The 20,361-nt window shown below is 37.4% G+C and overlaps 1 protein-coding gene across 3 annotated transcripts in view; it reads left to right on the top strand.

Annotated features, from left to right (window-relative positions):
* Positions 1–1,171: 1,171 nt before the first annotated feature.
* Positions 1,172–20,361, top strand: part of uckl1b (uridine-cytidine kinase 1-like 1b) — a 40,306-nt gene continuing 21,116 nt past the window's right edge. For 2 of the 3 annotated variants that reach the window (XM_063014896.1, XM_063014897.1), the window contains exons 1-5: positions 12,484–12,551; positions 16,774–16,967; positions 17,133–17,239; positions 18,628–18,798; positions 18,900–18,971. In XM_063014896.1, coding sequence (XP_062870966.1) covers positions 12,484–12,551; positions 16,774–16,967; positions 17,133–17,239; positions 18,628–18,798; positions 18,900–18,971 — 612 coding nt within the window. Of the gene's footprint in view, positions 1,324–12,483; positions 12,552–16,773; positions 16,968–17,132; positions 17,240–18,627; positions 18,799–18,899; positions 18,972–20,361 lie in introns of those variants that run through there. The other variant, XM_063014898.1, reaches the window with a different exon arrangement.

The following is a 20,361-nucleotide window of genomic DNA, read 5'->3' as shown; positions in this document are numbered from 1 at the left end:
AAGAGCGGGAAAATGGGTGTGGTGGGTGAACGTGTGCGTGTATTCAAAAGCTGTATACAATATACAGCTGTAAGCTGTATACTGCAATCACACTACTACTAATAATAATAATAATACGTGGTGGATTTCCCAAAGAAAATGTTAGTGTGATTGCAGCTCAGTTTGTATGCACAAGCATGCAGTTGGTGGGGGTGTGAATACTTTTGCTCAGACAGGTGACTGTGTTTGTGCAAACATGCAGTTGGTAGAGTGTGCAAATACTTTTGCTCAAGCTGGTGTCTTTGTGTGTGCAAGCCTGCACTTGGTGGGGGTCTAAATAAGTTTGCTCAGACAGGTGTCTATGTGTGTGTGTGTGTGTGTGTGCAAGGATGCAGTTGATTGGGGTCCAAATACTTTTGCTTAGAGAGGTGTCTGTGTGTGTGTGCAGGCATGCAGTTGGTGGGGGTCCAAATACTTTTGGTCTTGCAGTTGGTGATGTCTGAATATTTTTAACTGCTGGGGTGTGCAAGCATGTAGTTGGTGGGAATATGAATACTTTCACTTAAGAAGGTAAGTGTGTGTGTGTGTGTGTGTCTGTGTCTGTTTAAGCATGCAGTTGATGGGGTCCAAAAACTTTTGGTCAAGAAGTTGGTGGTGTCCAAATACTTTTGGTCATGCAGGTTACTGTGAATGTATGTATAAGCATGGAGTTGATGGGGGTGTAAATATTTTTGCTCAGGTGACTGTGTGTGTCCAAGCTATTGGTTGAGCAGAAGTACAGTAGATCAACCCGTCTTTCAAAAAATGAATGGGGCAAAAAGGGGGAGGATGTGTGGGTGAGCGCATGAATATCTCGAAAACTGCGGACAAAGAAAGTCAGACAAAAAACGAGTGAAATAATAATAATGTGATGATAATAATAATACACACGAATAATAATAACTGATCATAATAATACACACTGATAATAATAATAAGACTAACGGATAACAAGTTGTCTACATGGCATAATAGCTTAATTGTGCTGTACATGCGTTGACTGCCACTGGCCTGATGGGTTCGCCATTATTTTTAAGAGGAAAGTGTCAGCGCATGCGCTGAATGTCACTGGCCTGAAACTGCTGGCCTGAAACTGTACTGGCGTAAAAACGCTGCTCTGCAGACCGATATACATGTCGCAGGCATGTAAAGTATAAAACTACATTTACCAGCAAGCACCAAAGTAGGCCGACGTTAGACAGCTGTTAGACTGTCAAATAAAAAGTCAACATTGTCTGAAGGGTGAGTAGAAAGAAGGTTTTCAGCAATGGAGTGCCGGGAGGAAATATCAATGGGGTGTTCAAGGTACATTTTACTTACTCAAGTCTTTTTAATTGTATGTGATTTGTCCGTTTAACATAATCAGTTAGTAGCGTTTGGTGTGTTGTAATGGACTTTTACACGTTTGTTTTAGCATTACTAAAATAGCTATGGTTTAATCAGTTTCGGTATATACACGGAACATTTTCCACCTCGCGTTTTTAACTGTCACGCATCTCACGTCAACCACGATGCCTCTTTCTGTAAGAGCATTAGAAATATTTGCTGAATCAAATATAAAACAGCTCTAAGCAACTGACAGACACACAAACAAAAAAACTATAATAATTTAAGATAATATATATTATACTAATATTATTAGTAGTAAATTATATATACACGAATATACAGTATTTACTAATTAAAATTAATATTCAATGTATGTGTGTACAAAATGTGTCGTGCTTCTACCACAAGAGGGTGGGATAAGCTTATTTACAGATTGGTAATTTTTTTTTAATCATTTTGATTTGATTCAGTAGTTCGGTGTGTTTTCTGCCGTGTCCGCATGGGTTTCATTCCAATACTCCGGTTTCCTACCACCTGTCAAGATTTAGAATCCACTTACAAATACAAATCCACATGTTCTTGCAATGTTTTAATGCTTTTTTAAAGTGCATTGACACATATCAGATAACTGCAAGAAATCAGATTTTATTCACAGACTTTATTCAGATCATTAAACTACTTTTAAAAGGCAAAAATAACCCAAGTAAACACAAAAGGCTTTTTTAAAAATTAAATTGAATATTTTATTCATTGAAGAAAAAATACTGTTCAGCCTGACTACCCCATGTAAAAAAAGTAATTGCCTTTTTAATTCAATTGACAACAGGGTTCAGTTTTACTAGCCACAGGCGTGATTACCGTCAGATCTGTTAATTCTAAACATCACTGTACTAGAACCTGTCTGGCGATGTAGAGCTGACTCTGGGACTCCGACATCCAGGAGGTCACAGAAGAACCCAGATGAACATCTAAAGAAATGCAGGCCTATTTACCTCAGTTAAGGCCAATGTACATGTCTCCATAACAAGAAAGACACCAGGCAAACATGTTATCCATGGCGGAGTTGCAAGGTGCAAACCACTGCTTACCAAACAGAACACAAAGGCTCATCTCACATGTGCTTTAAAGTCTAGATGACCCTCGAGACTTTTGGCATAAATGTGGACTGATGAGTCAAGGCTGGAGCTTTTTTGGAAGCTTTTTGGATGGGTCCCATTACATTTTGCATAAATCTAACATTGCATTCCACCATAGGAACATCATACAACAGTCAAACATTAATAGAATACAATACAATCTTTAAATTGAAATTGTGCATGGCATCCTTCCAATAGAAGTAGTAATAAAATAGTGGCAGTACTCACAAAAATATTTATTATTTATAAAAAATAATATTTTTATTTGAAAAATAAAAATGTACACCCTGCTTTAGTAAATATGGTGATAAGTGTGATGGTATTAAAGCTGCTTTGCTTCTGCAGGATCTAGACTAGCCATAATTGATGGAATCATGAATTCCGCTCTCTATAACAAAATCCTGAAGGAGAATCTCCACCCATCAGTTTGTGATTTAAAGCTCAAGCAATGTTGGGTTATGCAGCAGGACAATGATCTCTGAAGCACACAAGCAAGTCCACTTCTGAATGTCTTAAAAGAAACAACATTAAGGTTTTGGAGTGGCTGACTTGAATTCCATTAAGATTCTGTAGCAAAAACTTAAACGGGCACTTCATGCTCATAAACCATCCAGTGTAGCTGTATTAAAACAATTTAGCAAAGAAGACTTGGCCAGAATTCCTCCACAGCAATGTAAAAAAAACTCATCACAAGTTATTGCACATGTTTAATTGCAGTTCTTATTGCCAAGGATGGCAAAATCAGTTACTGGGTTTATGGGGGTTATTATCTCTTGATGTGTGATTTAAGTTTTGAATAAATCTGGTGAGTGACAAATACTTTTACTTCCCAGTCCTCTAGTAATCCATACACTGTTAGCTCTCATTGTAAGTGATCTTTAATCTTTTTCTAGGCTTTTATCGGTGGACACAGGCCCTCTATGACCACAGTTTTGTGGTCGTAGTTAGGGATGCACCGATCCAACTTTTTCAGTTCCGATACCAATCCGATACATATACTTTGCATATCGGCCGATACCCGATACCGATCCGATACCATTGTTGAATTAATAAACCGTATACTTTATTATGTGGGAAAGACTTAAGGCATCAGGATTGACTTAAACATTACTAAGTTTGCAAAACAAAATATAATTAACACAGATATAAATGTACTGAACTGCTATTTATTTGTCAATAAAATAATAAACAGGCATCTTAATATTTCAGTGTTATTTTCACTCAACGAGTAAGCATCCGACGCTGCCTTGGTGACCAAAGCAATCCCAGCATTCATTGCGGGTCAGGTGCGCTTTTCTTACAGAAAAATAAACATGGCTGACGGGGCGGATAAACGAATGGAGTTATTATCAAACGTAAATAAAATATTACTGATTTTTAACTTGTATAAACTTGTACCGAGTGTTTTTATTTGCAAGTTCGAGCTTGTCAGGAAATGTAACCGTTATCGGTACATGAAGGGAAATGTTATATTGACGTTAGCGTTAGCGCTGTGCTACCTCAGTTCATTGTTTTATTGGCAAGATGCTAAATGCTAAACCCGATGGAATCGCTGTGTAAGTAGCGCGTTTGAATAACCTGACTTATAAGTTGATGACTTTTTAGAATCCTCTCTACTGAGGCAGCCGCTTATGTAGACAGTAAGACAGCAAGACAGCTCCTTAGGTTTTCGAACACACCCAAAATGTGGCTGCTGACAATGAGAAAAACAGTAGTAGCTTAAATAACTTTTTCAAATAAACTTATACGTAAATATTTAGTGCAAACAGTAATTCGTGTGAAATACCTCCATGCAGCTGACTCTTTGGCTCGCTCCATGTTGCTCTTTTTGTTTGTGTTATACGCCATACGTCAGCAGCGCGTCCTGTATGGGCTTACTTTTGGTCTTACTTATGGTCTACTTAAGCCATATGAATACCATATGTCATGTAACTCCCTATACCTCTTGCCAGTGTTTTCAGGGCTATATCAAAGATTAGAGGAGACAGGGGCTCTCCTTGATGTACCACCATGTGAAGCTTAAGGGTACATGACCAATTACTGTTAGTATGGAGGAAGTGTGACATGAACAGACTAATTTGACACGCGAGATATAGAATTCTCCAAACTCGAATCTTACCAGAACATTAAACATGTGAGGCCACTTTTTGGGCATAAAATAGCTGTTGCTGTATCTTTCCTATAGTCCGCATATGGTACTGGGAAAAAGCCAAATGTTGCATAATGAAAATTTGACAGGAATGAATTCAGTTTAGTTAGGATGGATGATATCTGGAATATATTTAGACAACCTAATAGCCAGTACTTTGGAAAATAGCTTTTCATCAAACAAGGTCTGTGTCATCCCTCCCTTTTTCAGAAGTAGACTGTAAGGAAAAAAGAAAGGAAGGACGTCTCTCCAAACTTGATGAAAATAGTGAATCTTTATTACAAGCAGTAGCAAGATACACAAGTGTAACTTGGGATCAGCAAAGCTTGACTGAACAATTCATGGTTGAAACACACAGCATATATACATTTGAAAATACCATATAAGGGCTTCCTGTGTTACCATTTCAGGAAGAGACACCCTGGTTTAGATTTTAATTATGACAATAATGCCATTGAGTGCAGTTAGGTAAAACTAGTCATCATTGGGTCCATGCTGTAATTCTTACAAGACACATGTCCATTGTTGATAATTAAATCATGTAACTTAAGATAATGGACACCAGTTTCGACAAGAAAGCTTTTACAAAAAAGCTTTTACAAAAAAAGGTTTTACGAAGCTTTCCCGGCCTGCTGCCTTGTCTGAAGGAAAACTTTAAATAGCCTCAAGTATTTTAGACTCGGAAATTGGAGAGTCATGCTCACCTTTAGGTGCCTCAGAGACATTTAGGAGTGCCAAGTTGTTAAAAAAACGTTCTCAGTCGTACTCAGAATCTACATGTTTGTCTACTGCTTTTCAGATTTCAAGTTTCAGATTTCATTTTATGAATTAGCTATTTTACCATTTAGTTGCTTTGCCAAGAGCCATTCCAGTCTGTCTCCAAGCTTGAAATGCTTAAGCTTAAATAATAAGTATTCTTTATAGGTTAGTAAAATATGCAGAATTTATTTGGCTCAGTGCTGATGATAGAAGATGATAGAATTCTAGTTCAAGTTAGCACGTAAGCGGCTGCATTTTAAACTAGAGCTTGTTTATGGCTCTGCAATAATCTAGGCACCGCAATAGGGCATTGCAATAATCTAACCTTAAATTCAGTTTTTCAAATATATTTCATATTATATATAATATTTCATATTATATATTTCTTTTTTGCCAATTTGTAGATGAAAGAAAGCAATTCTATGTATATTACCACTAGTGATATTACTGAGTGCATCAAAAGAGAGATCTGATTAAATAGTAATGCCCAAGTTTTTTTAATTAAGCTGGAAAGAAAGATCAAGGTTTGGCACCAGATTAGACAACTTGTCCCTTAAATCCAACAAGTAATAATTTAGTTTTAGTTTTTTGCTTACAGAATTCTAGATTTTACTGGTTGTCTGATATATACAGGTCCTTCTCAAAAAATTAGCATATTGTGATAAAGTTCATTATTTTCCATAATGTAATGATAAAAATTAAACTTTCATATATTTTAGATTCATTGCACACCAACTGAAATATTTCAGGTCTTTTATTGTTTTAATACTGATGATTTTGGCATACAGCTCATGAAAACCCAAAATTCCTATCTCAAAAAATTAGCATATCATGAAAAGGTTCTCTAAACGAGCTATTAACCTAATCATCTGAATCAACGAATTAACTCTAAACACCTGCAAAAGATTCCTGAGGCTTTTAAAAACTCCCAGCCTGGTTCATTACTCAAAACTGCAATCATGGGTAAGACTGCCGACCTGACTGCTGTCCAGAAGGCCATCATTGACACCCTCAAGCAAGAGGGTAAGACACAGAAATAAATTTCTGAACGAATAGGCTGTTCCCAGAGTGCTGTATCAAGGCACCTCAGTGGGAAGTCTGTGGGAAGGAAAAAGTGTGGCAGAAAACGCTGCACAACGAGAAGAGGTGACCGGACCCTGAGGAAGATTGTGGAGAAGGGCCGATTCCAGACCTTGGGGGACCTGCGGAAGCAGTGGACTGAGTCTGGAGTAGAAACATCCAGAGCCACCGTGCACAGGCGTGTGCAGGAAATGGGCTACAGGTGCCGCATTCCCCAGGTCAAGCCACTTTTGAACCAGAAACAGCGGCAGAAGCGCCTGACCTGGGCTACAGAGAAGCAGCACTGGACTGTTGCTCAGTGGTCCAAAGTACTGTTTTCGGATGAAAGCAAATTTTGCATGTCATTCGGAAATCAAGGTGCCAGAGTCTGGAGGAAGACTAAGTACCCACAGTCAGTGATGGTCTGGGGTGCCATGTCAGCTGCTGGTGTTGGTCCACTGTGTTTTATCAAGGGCAGGGTCAATGCAGCTAGCTATCAGGAGATTTTGGAGCACTTCATGCTTCCATCTGCTGAAAAGCTTTATGGAGATGAAGATTTCATTTTTCAGCACGACCTGGCACCTGCTCACAGTGCCAAAACCACTGGTGAATGGTTTACTGACCATGGTATTACTGTGCTCAATTGGCCTGCCAACTCTCCTGACCTGAACCCCATAGAGAATCTGTGGGATATTGTGAAGAGAAAGTTGAGAGACACAAGACCCAACACTCTGGATGAGCTTAAGGCCGCTATCGAAGCATCCTGGGCCTCCATAACACCTCAGCAGTGCCACAGGCTGATTGCCTCCATGCCACGCCGCATTGAAGCAGTCATTTCTGCAAAAGGATTCCCGACCAAGTATTGAGTGCATAACTGAACATAATTATTTGAAGGTTGACTTTTTTTGTATTAAAAACACTTTTCTTTTATTGGTCGGATGAAATATGCTAATTTTTTGAGATAGGAATTTTGGGTTTTCATGAGCTGTATGCCAAAATCATCAGTATTAAAACAATAAAAGACCTGAAATATTTCAGTTGGTGTGCAATGAATCTAAAATATATGAAAGTAAAATTTTTATCATTACATTATGGAAAATAATGAACTTTATCACAATATGCTAATTTTTTTAGAAGGACCTGTACATTTTAAAGGTTTGACTGATATATACAATCTGTTGTCTGCATAATAGTGGGAATTGGTGCTATTTATAATAAACATTTTACTAATGGTAGTACGTAACGTAAATAATAGCATTTCCAACACTGACCCCTGTGAAACAACATATTTATTATTTACATGAACAAATTGGTAGCGGTTGGTCAAGTAGAATTTAAACCAAGAGAGTGCCAGCAGTTATTTGACACCTACTTGTTTTTCTAGCCTATCCAATAAAATGTTATGAAATTGAGATGCCTAAATTATAAGCTATATACACCGACGAGGCATAACAATATGACCACTGACAGGTGAAGTGAATAACACTGATTATCTCTTCATCACAGCACCTGTTAGTGGGTGGGATATATTAGGCAGCAAGTAAACATTTTATCCTCAAAGTTGACGTGTTAGAAGCAGGAAAATGGGCAAGCGTAAGGTCTTGAGCGTGTTTGACAAGGGCCAAATTGTGATGACTAGACGACTGGGTCAGAGCATCTCCAAAACTGCAGCTCTTGTGGGGTGTTCCCAGTCTGCAGTGGTCAATATCTATCAAAAGTGGTCCAAGAAAGGAACAGTGGTAAACCGGCGACAGGGTCATGGGCGGCCAAGGCTCACTGATGCACTTTGGGAGGGAAGGCTGGCCCGTGTGGTCTGATCCAACAGTCGAGCTACTGTAGCTCAAATTGCTGAAGAAGTTAATGTTGGTTCTGATAGAAAGGTGTCAGATTTCACAGTGCATTGCAGTTTGTTGCATATGGGGCTGCATAGCCGCAGACCAGTCAGGGTGCCCATACTGACCCCTGTCCACCGCCGAAAGCGCTAACAATGGGCACGTGAGCATCGAAACTGGACCACGGAGCAATGGAAGAAGGTGGCCTCATCTGATGAATCATGTTTTCTTTTACATCATGTGGATTTCATCATCCTTTTTTGTGCAAAAAATGAGTTATAAATAATTTTGATGTTGGAAGAACTATGAAGATTATTAGCATCTATTTTAATTGGGTTTCTTTAGGGTTGCATTGTCCTCTGGATAAAACCCTAACCAACACAAACACTGCAAAGATAGAGACAAAAAAAAAAAAACTGGTTTGCCTTTCAAAACCTTTGCCAAAAAATATGCATTCAACCCATACAAAAACTGACTTACCCAAATAGTTCACTACTACACTAAGAGGAATAGCTGAGAAAGCTGTAAGGAAAGTAACCAAAATCACTGGTGTAATGATTAATGCAGACGTGCAATCACATTACACAAACCTGCTAATCAACATCATACAATAGAAAATTACACAATACACAAAAACCAGAGCCAAAGCTCAAAAGACTAAACTCAGTTTAAAGGCAGAGCTGGTGATCATTTATGAACATTAAAACAGCAGACACACCAGGCACCAAAGTTTGAAAACTTAAATGAAAATGTAAAATGAAAAACAAAGAAGTACAACCATGAATCTAACACCTCAAAAAACATCAACGAGCAAAGAAAAAATAGGAAAACAAATGGCTAAAGCCATTGAAAAAGCCTTAGCAAACAACAATCATATTTTCAAACCGCCTGAGCACAAAGAGGAAGAAACAAAGCAGACTACATCAGATAACAACAAATCACAAAACCAAGCCATCACACTGGAAAAAGCAGGGACTATGTCCAAAAAGCTCACAATATAACAGCGGGCTCAGATAACGTTCAGTACCACATGCTAAAACATCTACACTTAGAATCAGTCACTGCTCCTATAAATCTTTAACAAGATATGGGACAAAATTCCAATTGCATTAAAAGGTGCAACATCTATACCTATTGCAAAACATACTATAAAAACCCTAAAATCTATAGACCAATCGCCCTGACAAGTTGCATTTGTATAGTAATAAAGTAATAATACTTTGTTACAGTACTTAAGTTTCTGTACTTTAGTTGTTTTTATTTTTTCCAGCACAGAGGATTACTGGCAAACTCACATTACAACTTAAAAGCTGATAAAATGGAATAACCAAATACAAAATACTTATTGTATTTAGCTTCCCTTCAAAAAATGATCCAACTTTTCATGGATGGTATTTTAGCTGCTAGCTTTAAGTTGACATTTAAGTTAGGAAGTTTTTTTTTTTTTTGTCATCCAATATTTTTGAGTTTAACATTTGTCAACCAAGAAGTAGATATGGCCAAAACAAGATTATTTAAATACAGCTAATTTTTACCAAAGTATTTCGACTCAAACTTAACTCAACCAAATTGTTGAGCAGACCATTAAAGGGCTAAAAGTTTTGTTAACGTTTTGTTGCCTACATTTTGTTAACTTGATTTCAATTGTTAATATACATATACATGCATTTCAGGCCTACAACACATTTCAAAAAAGTTGCGATGGGGCAACTTAGGGCAAGTAATGAGGTAAAAAATCGAAATGATGTGATTTCAAACAGGTGATGTCAACAGGTGATTGTAATCATCATTTGGCACACATCATGTTCAGAGGGAAGGAAGAAAATGTTTTTTTTTTCCTATAAATTCTTATTTTCTGAAGACCTCATTTTTCTGTAGGTGTGAGGTAGGCTCCATTGTTAAGGTGGATAACAGGCTTAAAAGAACAATCTGCATGTTTTTTTTTATTCTGACCACTTGCATTTTATTAACAGCATTTACTTGTACTTCTACTTTCAATACTTAATTATATTTAATATCAGATACTTGTTAGTATCAGAGACTTTTACTCAAGTAATATTCTAAGAGGTAACCTAAAGTAAAGTACATTTCTGGTATGATACTTTTACTCAAGTATGGCTTTTAGGTACTTTATCCACCATTGCTTGTTTGATATAAAGAAATAAAAGCGTTCACATCAGATGTATTCTTCTTCTTTGACATTGAAAAAGCCCATGATGCCATCTGTATGTATGGCATAATCCAATACCTTTACTAAACTGAACTTTGTTGCCTTCCAACCTTCATAACCAACTTTCTTATCAACAGACATTTCAAGGTGTGAACCAATAACACTATCAGCAGTCCACATCCAGGAAACAGGGATCCCACAAGGATGCATTCTTTCAGTCACCCTAAAGTAAATAGTGTATCTAAGAAAATACCACCCAACATCTTTTGCAGTTTACATGTTGACAAATTATGTATATTATACAAAGGCAAATACATGAGCACAATAGAACTAAAATTCCAATCATACATGAATAAAATTCGTAGATGGACAGTTTTCAATGGTTTTAAAATGTTCAAAAAGCAAAACATGTCAGTTTCTGCCAGGGCAGAACACTACAACCCAACCCAAATGGTGTGTGGAACTCCTCCCACTAATCCTTAATCTACACGACACTGATTAGAACAAAACTAGACTATGGATCAGCCTGGAAATCTTACCTAAACAGCTTAAACACAGTTCATCACCAAGGCATCAGATTAGCACTGGGGGTGTTTTATACCGCTACACTGAAGCTCTTAAACACAGATGTTGAAATTGGCATTACAATGCTCAACCAAAATCAAAAGCAATCCATGAAACTCAGCCCACAAATTAATCTACTTACTACTTTACTCAGCCTTTTACAATAACAAACCAAACTTAGTAGAACCTTTTGGAATTTAACACCTAAAGGCCCTAAAACTGAACCTAAACGCAAGAGCTCGAATGCCTCCCGACACCACGCCATCCTGGGAACTTAGAAGACCCAGTATCATTTTTGACATTGCCTATAACAAAAATTTTTCTCAAATTCAGAGAAAAATACCTCTCCCACCTACCCATATATGGGTCTAAAACAGCAATAATACTATCTGCAGCAATAACAGACCAGCAACATGGACCAACCCACACAAAACACTAATATGCACAGATTCAGTCCTGTCTTCAACCCCCATGGTAATGTGTAGTAGTTGTTGTTCTTTAACCAAGACACTTAATTCACATAGGTAAACTAACCCCTTAAACCGAACATTTATTTAAATATCTTGTTTTTTTTTTATTTGTGTGGTTCAAAGCATGTGGTCCAAAGGTGCATTAGATGTTTTATTATAGTAGTTTTAAAGAGCGTCAAAATCTGAATGTTTAGCTACAATGATTATGGTATGTGTGTTAACTGAGTGGGTGGGTAAAAGGATATGTAGGAAGGATTGATAAAGGTACACTCTCCACATACTTTTTTTCTTCCTTTTTGACTCTTACTTTTCTTGTTTCTCTTCATTCTCTCTCAGTGTGGCATAAAAGAGACACTTGATATGTTTATGCCCTAGCTAACTTCAAAGTGAAAATACTTGGAAAAACACTTCTTATGGTCTCCTGTCCTCCCTCTCTTCCTCTTTCTCTGGTGGTTGTATGAGGGGTGTAACAGGAGCCTGTTCTTCGTTGCACTATTGAGTGCCACCAGCAGATGCATGGGTGTGTGTGTTGGGGGCGGTTAGGGGTTTCTGCATCTGACAGGAGAAGAACTTCAACCTGGAGCTATTAATACCACTTAGTTAACAGAATTTGCTGGCGGAGCTTATCCTCTTATGCTTGTTGGCAGTATAGAACAGGAGAAAGGAAAAGAGGGGGAGAGACAAAGTGAATGTTCCAGCACAGTTCCTGAAGATTTTTACAGTTTAAAAAGGAGAAAAAATGAATATAATAGTTTTGTTTTTCATCCCCTTGTCCTGGTACTTACTCACTCACTCACACACACACTCACTCACATATTTACTCTTAGTTTCTGTTTTCTCAGTTCACCAATTAGCAGTACACACCATCTTGCCAGAGGTCGTGAGTGTTAGTGTTGCACCCATGTGTTTGTGTGACAGTACTGGCCATAGAGCAGCAAGCCTGATATATAAGTACAGTCCCCAGTGAGGTTGTTTTTATTTTTCTTGTGTGTACACCATGAACACATTACCAGGCCTTTCTGGGGCCAGGATCTCGGGCTGCTGGGCTTTAGGGGCAGGCAGTAGGTAAGTCTGAGCTACTTTAAAGTCTGTTTATTTCTCTTATTAGTCACCATCAGGTAAAGCTTTTACTTAGCCATTCTTGAAGATTTTGTCATTGTTTAAAGGCTGTAAGGTCTTGTTTTTCTACCTGTTGTGTGACTAAATGCTTTCTGTCTTAAATATGATTGCATTAAATGTAGGACAGTAGACTTATATTTTATATTGCAGTACACACACCATACATTTTATCACAGTACAAGCTTTTATAGTATTTTACAATAACAAATAGGTCCTATGTTAAAAAGTACTATGTACCATTAAAAGGCATTGTAGTAGCTAAGTGATGTATTTTAAAAGCATGTCATCATGTATATAGATGTGGAAGTGGTGGCATTTTAACTTGTCCACAAAAACAATCATACACAATATAAATATTTTATTTATGTATTACATTAAATATTTGTAGTATATTGCATATCTGACTATCTGCATATACATATGGAGTTGTTTATGTGGAGGCTTAATTGTTCCATCCTTAACAGACGTATTTATTGTTTTTATGAGGCCATATAGACCACTTTGACAAGTTGTTGGTTCTTGCTAAATTACGTTTTAATGTTTTTTAATAGTTGGTGTGTCTTAGGACACCGTGTTCCAAAATTGTTGTTAGGAAAGCTAGAGTTGTTTTATGTTTGATTATTTCACATATTACTATTATTTCGTAGTTACGGTACATGTTTTGACTAATACTAATGCCTAGTACAGTGAGATTCATACACACAGCCCTGAGCTCCTGTTAGGGTTTAAATACTGGTAAGATAAGGTTCTGTAGGACATGTTACAAGCCCTTGTTTGATTTAGGAAAATCTAAAATGCCAGTACAGTCACCTTAGATTTGTCCATTGTTACCTAAAATTTATAGAAAAGTTCTTATTTAGATTAGAAATGTATGGTTGAGTGTGGTCACAATTATTGCATTACTACTATATGTTTATGCTTACATTATGATTAACAGTGTTCTGGACAATTGTAATTATATTATCATGCCTGACCTATATTATAAAATGTCACTGTACAAAAATAAAATATTACAAAAATGTTTTTGTGTGCCAACCTAACATTAAACAGCGACACCTGTAAAAAAGCTTGTCACAAACAAATAAATTTTTTTCCTTATTTCAGAAGATTTAGTTTTGAATGTACAGTCAAGCTGGAAAGTCTGCACACCCCTTTCACTCTCTCCATGTTTTATTACATTACAGACTCTTCTATAATAGATTGAGTTCTTTTTTTTGCCTCAAACGTCTACACACAATCACCAATAATTACGAAGTGAAAACAGGGTTTAGAAAATATGCAATTTTATTTTACTGACAAAAATCTTTTATTTATTGGTTGTATATCTGTACACACCCTTAGCCTAATACTTGGTTGATGCACCTTTTGCAGCAATTACAGCTTCAAGGCGTCTTGGGAAAGAAGCTACTAGCTTGGCACACTTGTTTATGGACATTTTTGTCCGTTCCTCTTGGCGTATCCTTGCAAGCTCCTTCAGGTTGGATGCGTTGGTACACAGCCATTTTCAGCACCTTCCACAGATGTTCGATTGGATTCAGGTCTAGGCTCTGGCTGGGCCACTCAAGGACATTCACAGACTTTCTGGGCACTCACCGTAAATGTGTGGTTTGTGGAGTGCTGCCTGGATGGTTGATCTTCTGATTCTCCCATCTCCACATGGATACACTGGAGCTCTGTCAGAGTGACCCTCGGGTTCCTGCTCACCTCCCTGGCCAAGGCCCCTTCTTTCCCAATTGCTCGGTTTGGCCGGGCGGCCAGGTCTAGGAAGATTTTTGGTGGTTCCAAACTTCTTACATTTACGAATGATGGTGGCCACTGTGCTCTTCGGGACTTGTAAAGCTGCAGCAATTTTTCTGTACCCTTCTCCAGATCTATGCCTTGACCCAATCCTGTTTCTGAGGTCTGCAGATAATTCCTTTGACCCCATGGCTTGGAGTTTGCTCTTATATGCACTGTGAACATCTCAAGCAGTATCAGTGAAAACAAAATGCACCTTAGTTCACTTTTGGGTGTCATATCAAAGGGTGTGCACAGTTGTGTACATATGATATTTTAAATTATGATTTTTAATAAATTAGCACAAATGTTTAAAAACCTGCTTTCACTTTGGCATTGTGGGCTATTTTGTGTAGAATTTGGTGACGAAAAATGAACTCAATCTATTATAGAATGAGTCTGTAATGTAATAAAATGTGGAGAAGGTAAAAGGGGTGTGCAGACTTTCCGGGTTGACTGTATCTAACACTTTATATTTGACTGTGAAATACCTCTTAGATTTTAATAAACATAAATAGCAAGTTTCTTTCTCTCCAGATATGAAAGCAGTGTCCATTTCTTATAACAATTTTGTCCGTTACATGAGTCAGACAAATCATGGCACATTAGAACATGCTTTACAGTATATAAAGGTTAGAGTGTGTTTCACATTTTATTGTTTACAAGTGTCCAAAATGTTTAATTATCGATGCAGTTGTGAAAGGGAGCAGCAGTTACACTCAACAGTGAGCCCCTTTTCTATTGCATGGTACAATTTGGTAAGAATCCAAATCCAGTACTATGTGCTTTTGTCAGTTTTCAGTTGCAACAAGGGTGCTCATGAAAGTAGGAGCAGTTGGCTGTAGGTAAGGCTGTGATGTAGTGATGGGTCGGTCGTGAACGATCCGGCTCTAAGATTGGGAGCCGATTCGTTTTTTTCCGGGGTTTTTTCTGTCAAAGCCGCACGTGATTGGTCAAGGTACGTGGTGGCGTTTGAGTGTTTACACTGAGCAGGAGGGGAGGGGTTACACACACACACACAGAGACAGTGTGCACACGAACAGGAGGGAGGGAGAGAGAACTCAGCGCTTTACACAGCCAGACATTACACGCTGGAAAGGTGAGGAAAATGAGTGAGAGGAGACATAGTAAAGTTTGGACACGAGGAGCCCTTTTACAGAGAAGTTCAGACCCACTGAGCTGGTGGGAGACCAAGTGTTCAGTCTACCCACATCTTATACATGTGATGGCACATAGACTGTGTATCTGTCCCCTCAGAGATAATCTTTTTTAACAGAGCAGATCATAACAGAATGCTGATTTTTCTTTTATTTGCACATTTTCATTAATATTTTCTTGAGTGATGCTTCGTTGATGTTGTGTTGTTTCACTCTAGATGCTTGTTTATTTTGTTTTGTTTATTAGGATTTTAACGTCATGTTTTACACTTTGGTTAAATTCATGACAGGAACGGTAGTTACTCATTACACAAGATTCATTAATTCACAAGGTTATATTGAACACAGTCTTGGACAATTTAGTGTCTCCAATTCACCTCACTTGCATGTCTTTGGACTGTGGGAGGAAACCGGAGCTCCCGGAGAAAACCCACACGGACACGGAAAGAACATGCAAACTCCACACAGAAAGGACCCGGACCACTTCACCTGGGGATCAAACCCAGGACCTTCTTGCTGTGAGGTGACAGTGCTACCCACTTAGCCACCGTGCCGCCCCACTCTAGATGCAAATTTACAAATAATATACACAATCAGACCTTTTTGTCTAATTGAGATGGGTATTTGTTTTTGTATTTTTTATTTTATTGTTGTAGCACTCTGTTCCATGTTGAGTATATAAATAAAGCCATTTAAATAATAAACATTTGATACAATGTTCTTTTACATTAGTAATTCATTTTACATGTAATTTGGTAATAAATTAATTTAAGTAACAAAAAAATCTAAGGAGCCACTTGGGAGCCGAAAGAGCCGGCTCTTTTTAGTGAGCCGAGCCAAAAGTACCGGCTCTCTAAAAAGAGCCGAAATTCCCATCACTACTGTGATGGCATTCTTTACCAGATGCTAAGAGCAAATACTCCACGGTAACTAACTATAGCAGTAGCAGCAATAGGATGATTTTTGGTTTGTCTAGCTGTGGTGTTTAATGTTCTGTTGCCCTGTTTAAGTTTTTGAATGTTCTTTATGACCACATTAAAACATTGTTTGGAGTTGGGTTTAAATTCATTTTGATCAATCAATAGTCTGCACTTACTGACACAGCCTGCTTCAACACACTTAGTCCGTAATGGTAGCTGAATTTAGCACTGGTACTTAGGTACATTAAGGATCAACTGGTTGTAAAGGCATAGCAACAAAAATGATTGATTGATTGTTTTTTCTTTGCTTTCCAGTGGAGGAGGTGAAGGCCCTTTGGACAGGCTACTCCCATCTGTTAACACAGGTGTTTCACCACGCAAACGAACCACCAGCCAATGCAAATCGGAACCACCGCTGCTGCGCACAAGCAAGAGAACGATCTACACAGCAGGCCGTCCACCGTGGTACAATGAACATGGCACACAATCCAAAGAAGCCTTTGTCATTGGTAAGTATTTCAGTATTTTACTTGGAGGGACTTATTAAATTCATATTAAATAAGAAAATTTCTCCAAAAGGTTGGTTGTGAAAAGGACAAAAATTAACAGTGCAAAATTTGCTTGTTAAATCTTATAAGGTATTTCCTGTAATTTCACATGGATCTTACTTTCAGGACTCTGCGGAGGGAGTGCTTCTGGAAAAACTACAGTGGCCCGCAAGATAATTGAAGCTTTAGATGTTCCTTGGGTTGTGCTCTTGTCAATGGACTCCTTTTATAAAGTAAGATACCATGCTCTCTTATAGCTCCTTTAACTATATGAGGATAGAATTCTTCTGGTTTTTTAAAATATTTTGCAATAGGGTGCATTTTGTAGCAGCATGCATTAAATTGCACAATGCATTAGCATTTTTTTTTCCTGGACAGTCCTGAAAAGCAGTTGCTTGTTTCAATTGCTTTTACACAATATATTTGTACATCAATGACAAAGTTTAACCTAGTTTGCATATAGGAGAGGTAGTGTAAGGCTATATGGGTAAAAACGTCTCTATAGCGGTTTATGTTTGCGACCCAACAAAACAGCGGGAATCTTGTACTAGCATTTTGGCTAGTAGATGTGTTTTTATCTTAACTTTACTAATAAGGCATGCGTACCTTAGCATACGGATAGCTGATATTTCTATACCAACAATGGCTGCATGGCAGAGCTGGGATTCGAACTCTCAACCTTTCAGTTGATAGCTCAAAGCCCTACCCTAATTCTGCGGAAACGGAATGAAAATTCCTTAATAAAAGTGAGTGGTTGCTGTTGATGCAGCTACAGGTAGAATAGGTAGTTATTAAGTTTACCCTGATCAATGCATTTTTTCCCCGCCTCTGTGCAGGCACCATCAATCAGCCAGCAGAGGTCATAGTTGCATTAGTCACGAGGAGTCCCTATCCGGCTTAATACCCCACCCCTATAAAACCAACAGGCCAATTGTTGTTCATGTGGCTGCTTATCCCAGCCGGACGGCAGAGCAGAGATTCGATACGATGTATTCGAGATCCCAGCTTTGGTGTGTTAGTGTGTGTTTTTACCACTGCGCCACCTGAGCGGCCAGCAATAGTATTTTTGATTGGTTTAATTTTGGCCTAGTCCTCTTGGCATATTACCTTTTATTTCCCAGGTGTTCACAATTGTGATGGTTCAGGGATATCAATCTGTCCAGTTAGGAAACATAAGCGATTGTGAATCAAGTTCATCTGCTTTATATGAACAACAGTACTGGGACACCCCTTCTTATTGTTTCTGTTTTTTGTCCAAGCTTTTTTGAAACTGGGTTTGTGACATGATAAACCTCATGAAATTGATCTTAATTCTTTAAAAACAATGTACAGTCACACAGGTATAGCTTGCAAGACCAGTATATTTATTTCTCTAACTTTAAACTTTGAAGTTTTCTTACTAGCCCTAAAGTACTCTTCTAAAACAATATTGTTACGTAGCTAGCCTAATTAGAACATAAAACAGATCACCATTAAATCCATGGCTAGTTTTAGTCAGTAATTCAGTTAGTGATTTCTAATAGATAATAACTAATAATCAACTACAAGGCAATTATGCCAATTAAGCCTAAGCTTTTGTTATTGTATTGTTTATTTAATAATATAGTTTGAATCTGTTTAGGTTCTTTCAGAGGAAGAGCAGTTGTTAGCTGCATACAATGACTATAATTTTGACCACCCTGCTGCATTCGACTTTGACTTGCTAGTCCACACACTCTGGAAGCTCAAACAGGGCAAGAGTGTAAAGATACCAGTGTATGACTTCACTATCCATGGCCGTCAAAAAGACTGGGTAATTATGAATACATTTCAAGAGTCTAGCACTCTACAGCATTGTAACTTATGTTACCCTCTTTTAGACCAAAGTTTGAATTTCTGATTTTTTTTTAAAAGAAAACTGTATATGGAGCCAGTGTTATTATATTCGAAGGAATCTTGTCGTTTGCTGATAAGGAATTGTTAAAGGTAAGATTCAATACATTGTTTCATAATAATGTTTGTTGACTAATGATTAAACAGTTACAAAAAAGCTGTATTATATACACGGTGTCTGTCCACAGTTACATAAAATGTTTATATTTGTCTGAATTTAAAGTTTGGGAAGTTAAGGGTTTTATTAATTTTATTTACAATAAACAAACTAATTACATTACATTTGTTCTACATTTGATTATATTCTGTCTGATTTAAATTTATGAGTTTCAATAAAAAAAATTTATATCATATTAATTTTTTAGTAATACAGATAAAGCTCATGAAAGATGGGACATGCATTAAACAATGACATTTTTAAAATTCTAAAGAAAAATGCTTTAAATCCTAATAACTTTTATTTTTGTACTTTGCTGGTGTGTTACAGGCATGTTTGAGGGCAGAGTAGCAGAACAGAATTGATTTTATTTTAAATATATTAAGCATGTCTTCTGCTTAGTAAAATATGTTCATAATGAACTGGCATGTGTTTTTCTTTTATATTTTATGTGCATTACATACTGAATTGTTTTAGCTTTTAAAAATAAATGTAATTAAAGACAAACGCACCCTACATAAACACAGTTTAATGATAAGTTAATAAATAACTATTAAACTTTATCAGTTAAAACAACTGATGTTTTCAAGTAACCAAACAATTACGGAACATTGCTCAAAGTAAATGTGATGTCACACAATGCTTCTGTCTCAATCTTTTACATTTTTTTAGTATGTATACATTAAGATGATGAAACATTAAATATCTTGTCTATGTACTGTTTTTTAGTAACTGTCAGACACAAACAAATAACTTGTCACTGGCACAATGTCACTGGGATTACTGATTGCATAGAACAATCAGTATGGAAAATGCAAATAATAAATGTTCTTAATCGCAGACAGTAAGAGCTCAAAATATTTTATGTTTTGTCTGATCAGCTTAATTTTATTCATTAATATTCCTCCATTCCTGTATTTTCTTCCTATAATAACTTAAAACTTTACTGTTCAAAAAAGCCTTACGTCAAGTTCTCTGGGCTTGAAGGCATCTAGGATAGACCATCACTTTATTGTGGTCAGACAAATTAGTATTTTAGCTATTTTTCTGAGAGAAATGGGAATTGTGTGCTCCAAACCAAATAGGAAAAAGACCATTCAGACTTTTACCAGCAACAAGTCCAAAAGCCAGGGTCTGTCATGGCATGGAGTTGTGTCAGTGCCCTTGGCAAAGGTAATGTTCATTTCAGTAATGGTAGCATTCATGCCAAAAATTACAGAGATGATCCTGCAATTTTCAACAAGACAATGCAAGAGCAAATGCTGCACACATAACAAGGGCATGGTGGTGGAAGAAAAGAGTACGAGTACTGGACTGACCTGACTG

Source organism: Trichomycterus rosablanca, chromosome 19 (genome assembly GCF_030014385.1).
Source record: "Trichomycterus rosablanca isolate fTriRos1 chromosome 19, fTriRos1.hap1, whole genome shotgun sequence".
Classification (NCBI taxonomy): Eukaryota; Metazoa; Chordata; class Actinopteri; order Siluriformes; family Trichomycteridae; genus Trichomycterus; species Trichomycterus rosablanca.
Note: the sequence above shows the minus strand (reverse complement) of the source record. Positions and strands in the feature narration are given on the sequence as shown.